This window comes from Lytechinus variegatus, chromosome 7, assembly GCF_018143015.1.
Source record: "Lytechinus variegatus isolate NC3 chromosome 7, Lvar_3.0, whole genome shotgun sequence".
Lineage (NCBI taxonomy): Eukaryota > Metazoa > Echinodermata > Echinoidea > Temnopleuroida > Toxopneustidae > Lytechinus > Lytechinus variegatus.
Window position 1 is genome coordinate 1,375,156 of NC_054746.1, and position 12,214 is coordinate 1,387,369.

The 12,214-nt window shown below is 34.6% G+C and overlaps 1 protein-coding gene across 1 annotated transcript; it reads left to right on the top strand.

Moving 5' to 3' along the window:
• Window positions 1-311: 311 nt before the first annotated feature.
• LOC121418039 (E3 ubiquitin-protein ligase FANCL-like) lies at window positions 312-10,271 on the top strand. The gene is made up of 9 exons (XM_041611741.1): window positions 312-334; window positions 877-1,101; window positions 1,647-1,743; window positions 2,841-2,909; window positions 4,234-4,384; window positions 5,705-5,788; window positions 6,738-6,865; window positions 7,370-7,486; window positions 9,534-10,271. Exons 1-9 carry the CDS (start codon window positions 312-314, stop codon window positions 9,651-9,653), a joined length of 1,014 nt encoding a protein of 337 aa, XP_041467675.1. The 3' UTR covers window positions 9,654-10,271.
• Window positions 10,272-12,214: the final 1,943 nt, after the last annotated feature.

Consider the following 12,214-nt stretch of genomic DNA (forward strand, 5'->3'; position numbering starts at 1 on the left):
ACCCCTGGTCCTAGATTTAAAGACTAGGTAAGAAGATGCACTGATGTTCACCTGTTTGATTCTTTTCATGATCTGGAAGATTTCATATTTAACTCTGCTCCCTATCAGTAAATGAGCACAACACTTTCCCAAACCAAAGTCTTGTACTCTCTTGGAATTTCGGGCTGTAAATTTCTCAAGGGCAAAGCCACTTTTTGTCTTGCCCAGCAGAGGTCATGTCAAAAATTAATGTTACGACACATAACTTTGCAACAATAAGACACTTTTCAACCAAACTTGGTTTGTAGATGAATTTAGGGTACCTGCATGTTATGGTGCAGTCGCAGGTCACATGGTAAAGTTCAAAGGTCATTTGAGGTCAACGTTAAAGTTTACATTCCATCACAGTTACCCAGTTAATTTCACAATGAAATTTTGATCCAATTCTGTTGTGTGCCGTCACATATCGCGATATCTCTGGTTATTTTCACAAGTGGGTGAGACACAACATCGCTTATTCCTTGTCCAAAACCAAGGGCACATCTCTTTATTACATTACAAATTAGGAAAAGTAATCTTTTCTTCTTTTCCTCATGGGCATTGAGACCTTTAAAAGGTGTAATGGCTATACAAAAACTTTTCTATTATTATTATTATTATTATGAAGAAAGGATTTCAATCTCCCAGGAAAGTGAGAGGGGCATCAAGGCCAGTCATCATTCACTCCCATGGAATTCGCAGTCAAGATGATGATGACCTTTTTGTTTTTGCCCCTTCCCAATACAGGTCTTCTTGCCCTATAAAGGTCTGCAAATTGCATGGCAGTGAAGCTTATTTTTTATATTCATCTCAAGATATTTTTTGTGTTTAAAAAATGTAATTATTTTAAATTTGCAGTGTTCAAGGGGACTGGAGATTGGCCCGTCGGCTCGGTAAGGTTCAAGGTACACTTGAGAACAGGCTGAGGTCGGCTGTTGATCCAGAAGCATTCATGCAGGAAGTATTCAATCTGTTTGAGAACACCAAAGCAAGCAAGATTGGTAACCCTTCTCATGGTGTAGTGGATAACTCGACCCTGCATCGAAGGCTTGTTGAAGAACTTGAAACTTTGGGCTGGGACATGTAAGCAATCTTCCGTTTTTAGAATTATTGTGTTTCTTTGTTGTGTATCATTATGTGTTGCTTGTTTTGTAATATCAGACTATTTTATTGATTGTTTGATTGTTGGTGGGCATTATTTTGGGGATTGTATTGTATTTAAATTCTGATTTTAGTCTATATGTGCTTTATTCTATATTTATTGATTTTTTTTTTATTATTTAATTGATTTAAATGGAATCTATTGCTATGAAATTAAAAAAAAAGCAACATTTCTCCCATTCAATGTCAGTTCACCTAAACCTATCCATCTCCAAAATAAAGGAAAGTTTCTTTGTCACTTGTTGGGGTGTGCTCATACAGAATGTGATTTCTTCTTTGTTGATTTTGATTAATTTGATAGTGGAGTCTAATGACTGAAGACCATGTTGCCCAAAGTAAATAGTAAACAAATAATTGATGTCGGTGAAGGTGATGGGCAGACTATAATTCTGTTATCTTGTTTGAATTAAAGTTTTACAACCGACCCTTTTTTTGTATTTCATTTATTGATTTTTTTTTCTTTGCAGGGTAACACATCTGGAGCCAGATTTGAGTCAGTTTGAGCTAACCTGCAATTATTCATCTGATAAAACACACAATATTGCTGTACAAGTTCATTCAGAGGTGGGCATCTATGTGGAGAAAATATGTGTTTTATCTTTCAAGGGGAATAAACTGACACCCTTTATCAGAAGCATCTGACTTCTTGTTCAATCATTAAAGGGTTTGATGTAAAGCGATATGGAATGACCTTATCTTATTATGAAGATTTGAAAACCTGTATCACAAACAAGAAATAAGTAATAATAATAATAATTTATATAGCGCCATCTATCTAGAAATATTCTATTCCGAGGCGCGTTGTTATTATTATTCCCGGCTTTAGCTCGAGCTGCCTTTCAGCGCTCATGCATTCAAGGAATTAATCCTGCCGGGTACCCATTCACCTCACCTGGGTCGAGTGCAGCACAACGCAGATAAATTTCTTGCTGAAGGAAATTACACCATGGCTGGGATTCGAAACCACGACCCTCTGTTTCAAAGTCAGAAGACTTATCCACTGGGCCACAACGCTCCACATGCTCATAGTAACATGCTCATACATGTAGATATTATGTTTTAGAACTTTGTATTTGTGCAAATAAATGTAGATCTCAACTTGAGCAAAGAGAATTCAATTAGTATAAGAAATATATTGTGAGAAATGAATGTAATCCAAAGTATAACTGTGAACTGTTTTTAAAAAGTTGATTTTTCAATAAAAAGGATTGCTTGTAAAAAGGCAATTTGAAATTGGAGTCATTACATGTACATTACTGCATTACAGCATTTAATTGGCTCTTTAGAACATTGCATAAAATTTACTATTATGGTAACTCAGCCTTCAACTGGTAATTACCGTAGCAACTGTACTCATTAGCCAAATAAAACTAAGGATTGAACTTGCTATAATTGTAAATTTTATGCAATGGTGGATGCTTCATAAAGCTGTTTGTAACCTGTGATCCTTTCTTGTGGTAGTAAGTAATGCACACCAGATTTAAATTAGAGTTGATTTAATTCATAAGAAAGGTTCACTCATTCAGTCGTCCGTAACTTACGAACAGCTTTATGAAACACCCACCTGGCACAGAAAAGCTACATATACACAGATTCTTTCCTTTTATTAAATCATTTACAATATACTCACTCATTTATGTATTGTATGTCACTCTTTACAGCACCCATCAAATACCCCTGTTTGTACCGACATAGAGAAGGATTATTTTAAACTGCATTGGACTCCAAAGGTAAGTGGTCATTATATGGAGGGGAGATGGATGAAATGGGAATGGTTCAGAAACTAATCTTGATCTTTAAATATAATCGATGAGGAATTTTCCTCAGTTCTTTTCTCATCTGCATGATATTGAATCTAATTCAAAGAAACATTTATGAGATTGTTATTGGATATCACAAATGAAATTAATAACAAGAGTCTTAGTCAAGGTCAAGGGTCATTTAAGGTTAACAAGACTAGGATATCAAATAAATGTTTTTTTCTCTCTCTCTTACAAAAAATATCCATTTCATTTTTGTTTCAAATCAGCACTATCATACTAAACTATGCAATGCAGAGGAGACTGGCACCTCACTTGTTATAATACAAACAATATGCATTAGTGCGGATATCACAAATAAAACTACATGCACAAGGTAACTGTGATACAATTGGAACATGCCCAAGGCATAGCAAGGGATGGTGGGTTATTTAAAAAAATTCTGACTTTGGGTAATTTATACTAATGTCTTAGTAAATTTCTGTGCATTATTTGTTTTATAATTGTCATTTGATGAAACATCCTCTCAAAAACTTTGACCAGTCTTTATGGCTGTATTGTCTTTTGTTGCTTATAAGCTTTGATGAGTATAATTTGTTACTATCACTGTTGACTTTGTATGGGGACTTAAGGCTAATACCATTAACGATTGAGAAACAGTTTTACTTGCCATATCATATTTGTAAAGTTAACTTTGTGAGACATCCTGTGGGGTAGTATAATTGCTCGGGCAAAGCACAGAACAATTATTATACCAAAAAAGATAAGTAGAGATACATGTATATATAACTATGTTTCATTCCAGATGTTAGATTTGTTTTTTGGTTCAGGTATAATTGATTGTCTTGGGAGAAGATCATTCCTGAAGGAGATGGCCGAGATTGAAAAGAATAAATGGGTACTAGAACAGAAGAACAATTGTTATACCTGGGCCCCATCTTACAAAGAGTTATGATTGATCTAATCAATCACAACTATGGAAAGCCAGCAACGTCAACATCTATTATGTACATGTATGTTTATCAAAAAAAATTCTGGATATGATGTATATTCATACATTCACTGTTTTCTTGACAATTCAGTATGCTTTTCTCTGTTTTCAAAGGACCTTGTGCAAAATTCCTAAACAAAAATTATGACATTGATGGATTTCCATATACTTGAAGTTGATTGGATCAATCGTAACGCTTTGTAAGATGGGGTCCTGGTCCCATGGATTCATCTTCTATTCTGTTTTTTTTTTTCATTGTTTGATTTAGGTTTTATTCCTTGTCTTTCTATGTCTTTTTCATAGCTCCACCTCCATGATGTCTTGACTAAGTTTGAAGGATTCCTGCAGAAGTACAGGTCATTCTGGGAGGAGATGGCTGAGATTGATAACAATACATGGGTCCTTGAACCAGAGAAACCTGGACCAATGGATGTCAGCCGCAGAATAGCCCTAGGTTAGCAATCACTGGTGAAGCATTTGTGGGCATACAACTTGGTTATTGGTCAGTGGAGGTCATTTTACCTAACTTGCAAAGAAAGCATGTTAGTAGGCAACCAGAGGACCAAAGGATGAAGCCCCTGTAATATTGGTAAAAGTCTATACCTAAAGACATTAGCACTCCAACTTGGTTTCTAACCCGGGTTGCCGGAATTACAAGACCAACGCTCTACCAGCTGTGCTCTTGCATCTCTTACCTTTTTTTCATGTTCAAGAGCTGGTAGATTTCTTGTTTTTGTTTATTTTCATGGAAATATGTTGATAATGCATCTTGATAACCATTGAATCTACATTGTTATATACATGGCTTAAGAGAACCAGAGATACCGTAGAAAAACTGACGAAATTGTCATTTAGAATATAGAATAATTCCCAGATGTTTTAAAGATTATACAATACCTTTCTTTCTGAGAAAATGAAGACAGACATTAAGAAGATATCATTAAAAAAAAAAACAATTTTCACTGACAAATTTGATGTGACCCAAACAAAAGTATTTCTGTACCATATATTAAAAAAGATCAACAATATTTGAATTTTTGTTTCATGAAATTTTCCTTTTGAATTAAGTCATAGAATATGGGTAATGTAAGATGCAAATACACAATTGAACTTGTATTTGTAAGTCAAATATTCATCTGAGGTGAAGTTTCTTCTTTGTTTTAGATCAGTTTTGCAAAATATGTGTTTACCTCATTTACTTCAAACTTATTCCAAGACAAACAAATTTTTGTGGTCCCAAAAGATTAACCTTTTCAATTAGCTTAATTCCAGTAATTAATGGTGCTCTAAAATGAAAATAAATCTTTTGCCAGTCATACAAGGATGGTGAAATCATATTCTCTTTCTTTTTGTGATTTAGAATTTTCCTCTTTTTATTGAGAAAAACAAAATATTTTCCCCTACCAAATGTTTAATGATATGAATGCATTCGTTTCTTAGTTTTCATTTGTTGTGTTTGGGTTTTATCACTTTTATCAAGATTAAAACTGCAATGCAATTGTAATTACAAGGACATCACTTTATTCTTACATCGTTTTAATTTGTAAAGATGACTTAGTTTAATACCATAGCTCAAATAACCAGTTATCAAAGCAATTTTTAGAGCAGAATATGCAATATAAATGTAATATTTATTGAATTTATGTCATATTCTCAATTTAAGTCAAAGACATTTGCATTGTTTATGGTTTCAAGAGATATGACTATGTAGAGTAACTTGTACTTACCTGTACATTTCTCATTGATTTTGTGTGTGTGTTTGTTTTATGAACAGGTAGTAATTTTTCAATTCAGATTGAAGTGGACCCTCTTCACCCTCGTATGCTGCCTAAATGCAGATTCCTAGGAGCTGATAATGGTGAGTAATCAAGTAATTTCTAAAGATTTTCGTAGGAGAGAATGTTGTGGGCCATTGCCACCTGGGGCCCGTGGCATAAAACTTTTGCCTTAAAAAACTCTGGCAAATTTTTGCCAGAGTTTTTCAATGTGTAATTATCGATGGCATTATTTTGTTTGCCAGAGTATTTTGGGGGCAAAAGTTTTATTGCAATGGGAACCTGGTCTACCGTCATTTTGTATACTTTCCATTTGGTTTCATCAAACATTGTATTGATAAAAGAATGAGCAGTATTCTCATTTCACACTAATATGTCAGGTGTAGTGATAATGCATGTTCCATCTCACTCTTCCTGGCCTTTTACAAAATCTTCTCACTTAACATCATCTACATCACAATCATCATCTTCATCATTCTTATCATAATCATCATCATTCTCATCACCATCATCACCATCATTTTCATCATCATCACCATCATCATTATCATCATCATCATAATCATCATCATCATAATCATCATCATTCTTATCATAATCATCATCAGCGTTCTTATCATCATCACCATCATCATCTTCATCATTTTCTTCATCATTCTCATCATCATCATCTTCTTCATCATCACCATCTGTTTCATCATCTTCATCAATAACAATCACTATCATCATATAATTTTCATTGTCATCATGATCAACAATCACCATCATTATCATTGACCTTATCAACATTCAACATTATCATCATTGTTCACAGCATCATCATCATCATAACCATCACCATCATATTTATCATTGTCACCATTTTTCAATTCTTATTCATCTTTGTTTATGATGTTGATTAAATTTTATAACAGATGTATTTTCATTGCCTGTGGGAACCAAATCTCATAATGAGGCTATGAAAAAAAAATCATCAATAATCTGACTTTGAACAGATTAGTGAAAGTTCTTATCTGTCTTATTTGTCTTTAGTCATCAATCCTGTACGGAAACTCCTGAACACCAACCTGCATGCTTGGAACAGCCAATCATCTCTCTTGACAAACCTTCGCAACGTCCTTGAGGTGGACTTCCCCACACCCGCAGAATCACAGGTTCAGGTAGGTACATTCTCTTATTCCTGTAGTTTCTTGGTGATGCCATGGATGTTTTTCCTTCACAAGAAGCACATGTTCAGGTAGGTACTCCTTCCCATTCCTGTAAATTGACATGGTTATGTCCTTATAGTTATTATTCCTGCACCGAAGAACATCTTCCAGTCATTCATGACTTTACAGCATTATGAAACACCTACTGGCATCACAAGTAAAATGACTTTTACTGTAGAACTTGCCAGGTTCAATTACTGTCATAAAGCCTCAAATTTTATGGTGTGACATCAATTCTACATAAGATTGCCAGATACAGGCTAGGCAGTACTTGGCATTGGACCTCAGTTCTTAGACTTAAGCTTTAGATTTTCATGTTTTTAGAGCTTTTAATGGTTAGTAACATTTGCATATTAAAGGGTACTCTTGGGAATTTCAACCAAATGCATTCATGTATATGTATTATTTTAATTGGTGTGATTTATCAAACATCATTTGGTTTTTGGTTTTTCTTAGGACTTCAAAGAGGAATGTGGAATATGCTACTCCTATAGCCTGGATGGAGTCATTCCTGATCATGTCTGTGACAACCCTCATTGCAACAAACCATTTCACCAGACTTGTCTCTATGAGGTGAGTAAGATTGGGGGTTGTTGCTATAAAAGTAGTTGGCGTTCTTCTCAGATGGTTTAATACTACATTGGCTAAACCCATTGGCGCGTATCCTGAAGTTGGGTCTAACTTAAACTCAGCTTTAACCCTAAAAAGACTGGGGGGGGGCTGATTCAGCCCCCCCTCGACATTTTTCGCGATAAATCCGCCGCGCGAAATTTTTTGACCGCGTCGCTCGCTGACTTTTTACTCTCAAGTCTCGCGCAACTTTTGAGACCAAAATTGTGACCCCCGGGTACGCGGTTCCAAAATTACGCAACATTTCGTAAGTGCATGCAGACACAAAATTACTCAAAAACGTGAATTTGTGTACAAATCCAATGCAAATAGTGTTCTTAGCCAAAATTCATAAATGTATCATTATTTTTCCTTTTACCGCTTAAAATCAATTAATTTTATCTTGTTTATGGTCAAAATAAAGTCCCCGACAATTTCCATTGAAAAAACAATAAAAAACAAAAAGTCGAAAAACAAAGAAATACATAAGAAATTTAGAAAACAATAGAATTCATAAGAAAATAAATGTGATTTTGAAATTTTTTAAAATCGATTTGATCAGATGCCTATCTAGAGTATGTGAAACAAAAATTAGCATTTCAGGGGCATTATTTTATTAATTAGAGCAAACTTATGATTTTACGCATAAATTAGCATAATAATGAGACATGAGATTTTTTGCAGAATTTGATGTTATAGTTTTGTAGATAATGCCATGGGTAATGCGTGTGCCAATTTTCGTCGCGATCGCGCGATCGACAGCCGAGATCATAAGGGGGGCTGAATCAGCCCCCCCCAGTCTTTTTAGGCGTCGAAATAGCCCAGTCTATTTAGGGTTAATATTGTGGTTTAGGTATGGATAGCCAATTGTTACATAAGTCACTAACAGTGGAGATATCATATTTCAGCTCATTTGGCTCTCGAATCATTCATAATTGCCTAGGAAGTATAAATGAATAATTGTCTTCACCATCGATGAATGAATAAGAAAAGAGCACAGTAAGCATAAGAAACATACAACTTAATGACAATTTTTTGGGGTTCCCATAATTTTAGCACAGAGTTAAACCTGACTTCAGAATACGGGCCATTTTGTCTACCCAAATTACTGACTGGTCTCCACTAAACTTGATCTAAAAGCCACTTAGTCTAGTTCATATCTACTCCAATGCCCAGTTGGTCTAATTCCAACTTTGTCTTCTAATTATTCATGAAAATTTGGTTCATAAACAATTATCTACTCATGTACACATTGGGTCTTAGACCAAATAGATATTATCTTTGGTTGATCATTAAACGGTTCTTTAGTTATCACAGGAACATAAATGTAATGCCTCAAGACAATAAAATTCAAAATTGGCCCAAGTGTGCATGTAAGACCTGCCATGGTGTCATTGGTAACAGAGGTCATTATAGATGTTGAAATGTGTTATTCTCACAATAATTAAAGAACTAATTAACGGATCAACGTCAACTTTGGTTCTGTACACATATAATAACCTGATTAAATTTGGGTCATATTGTCAGAGGTCACATACTGTACATGTATATCTTTTTTGTGGGGTGACAATCAAAGGAATGTTATTGTGATCGATAAAGGTGTGCATAAGGAAGTGAAAATGATATCAGATATTTGCATCACACAAAGGACGCAGAGGCCATTTGAAATGTTAGAAGTAAGGCACAAGCATGAATTTTAACAAGTTGGTTGAGAATACATCAAGTTTGTATTTTTTATGTGCAAATATTGTAAATAGAGACATAACATTAACAATCAATCAAATAAGGGTCCTGTTTCATAAAAGTTACCGTTATGCTATCTTTGCCATCCAATTGTGATTACCATGGTAACAAAGGTCAACAGCTTATCAGAATCAATGATTTAATGGAATTTGCCATTGGATGGTTTATTCTTAATAGTAACTTTTCTACAATAGGACAAAAATGTTTTGATGATTTCAGAATTTCCCTCTTTTGTAAATTGTAAATTTTCTTTGCTTTACCTCCCCAGTGGTTACGTGCCTTGCCGTCAAGCTACCAGTCAATTACGGGAGTAGGGTTCAACGTCCTGTATGGAGAGTGTCCATACTGCACAAAACAGATATCAGTCAAGAAGATCAAAGACAGATGATCACCCTCGCAACTGTGATTACCAATTGGTTCAGATCCGCTGAGCAAAGTGTGTGAGGACAGATGAGAGTCGTCACATATGTGATTGAGAACAAGATGTCTGGTGCACATCCACCTAGCGAAGTGTGTGTAAGGTGCCTGGACGGTGCCTCATCTTTGTTAGGCCACTTCTGGTGTCAACAGCAGCATCCAAGATTTGATTGACAATTAGATGCGTGGTGCACATTCACCGAGGAAAGTGTGTGAGGTGCTTTGATAGTGCCTCATCTTTGTTAGGACACTTTTGGTGTCAAAAGCAGCATCCAAGCATTGATTAACAATAAGATGCGTGGTGCACATTCACTGAGGAAAGTGTGTGAGATGCTCCGATGGACCCCCATATCTGCTAGGCCACTTTTGATGTCAAGAGCAGCATCCAAGATTTGATTGATAATTAGATATGTGGTGCACATCGATGGTACCCCATCTCTGTAAGGCCACTTCTGATGTCATTAGCAGAAGCATCCACGGAACTTTTGCCAAGACCTATTTAACACCTGGATGGAGAGAGTCAAATTAAGATCAGTGCTTTACCGAGGAACACGACTGATGTGATGGGATTTGGGGTTCTTATAGCTCATCCAATTTTGAAGACCCTTTTACAAGCATGTGCAATAGGCCTCTGAATAAATGTGACCAGCCACCCCAAAAACCAATAATAAGACGCCAGGGAAGGTTCGCAGGTAATAGCGAAAATAGTAATTTGGTCATCAAAAAACAAAATTTTCACCAAAAAAAATTAGCTTTAATTCTTCATACTGTCAAAATTTCAAGTTGTAAATTTGAATAGAAAATAAGATACTAGAGTTTATTTGACTTTGGTTTAGAAGACAGTTTGAAAGTTTGACTGAGATTGCTTGAGGGAACCCAGAACTTCAATCTCAAAATTCATTTTGTGTGACTTATTATTGGTTTTGTGTTGGCTGGTCACAAATTATTTTACTACGTGCAAAATATGTTGAACCATTGAAACACTCAGAAAAACACTATGTATTCAACATCATTTGTGATCTCCAATAAATATCTTATGCAAAATGGATTTAATTTATATCAACGAATATGAACAAATATTAATTTTGGTCTTGCTTTCAAAGCAGAAGCAAGACATATAATCCGCTTTTCTGACAGCGGCAGCATCAACATTAAAATCTTATGTTTGGATATAATGTTTGTCAGGTATCATCATTTACAGAATGATGTTTTAGTTAAGGTCAAAAGTAAATTTTGATCAATTTGCATGAAAATTGATGCCTTGTTCATTGTCTTCAAAAGTATCAATCAAATTATATAAAACATATCAGATTGTTATTGGATATCACTAATGTTAAGAAATGTGTTCCCAAGACAAGGTCAAAGGTCATTTGGGGTCATGGCAGAAGCGGGACATAGGCGCTGCTTTTCTGACAGGGCGGTGTTGTCAACTTTGAAATTGTGAAACCAAGGTCAAGATTTTAAAATGTCAACATTACTTTATTACATTACAACATTAAGTATAAGGTTCATAAAACTTAGACATAAAGGTGATCAATTGTCAATAATCATTTAGCATGAGTTTCAGGTCACATGATCAAGGTCAGCAGGGTCATTGAACTTTGGAACAGACCCAAAATTGCTTTAAAAAAATTGATTTCATGTCAAAACAAAATGGATTTTTTCAGCTACAGCTCATAAATGAGTGATTATTTTTGCTTTTATTAATAATAGTCATTTAATTTGATCCTTCTATTCCCCAAAAAATATCACTGAAAAATTTTGTATAAAAAAATATAGTACATAAGACATTAGCATAACAATGAATAAGGAAAAAATTATGGAATGATATATGAAATGTTTACACCAAAAATTATTATTCTAGAAACCTTATTTAATGAATAAGAGTAAAAAATATGATTTCATAGATAAATTAGCATAATTAAATCATTTTAAATGAAATAGAAAGATTTGGTGAAATTTAGCCATACAATTTTGTATCTTAATTTTGTTACGATTGAATGATCCGGGCCGAGATCTAAGGGGGCTGTAATGCCAATCCCCCTCCTCCTTGACTGACAAAACTCAAAATTCCTTGGAACTATTGGTGTTAACTTTAATAGGTGAAACTTAATCTCGATAAAGATAGTATTTATGCATATATTCTTTTATTTTTCAAACTATTCTGCAAAAGTGGATTCAGAGGTTTTCCAGAGTTTTTGCCTACTGGTATTCAGTTTTATCTCTTTTTTTTTACCCTTTTCTAGAATTCTGCCCCCCCCCTGCATTTCAATGCCTTCATACATGTTTATTTTTCAAGCATATGATATGCTATTTTTATCCACTATTACCCATAGAAAGTTTAAACATGGAAATTCATTTATTTTAATTTGCTAGATTAGAGATAAAAGGTATTTCAAATCCACAGAATATCATATGTCCATTTATATATCCATTTTATAAGTTTTAACCTATTTGTGTAGGCATACAGAAACGAGCAAGGAAAGGAAAGTTTTGTAATAACTAATTCAATCAATTTGATGTTCACTTATG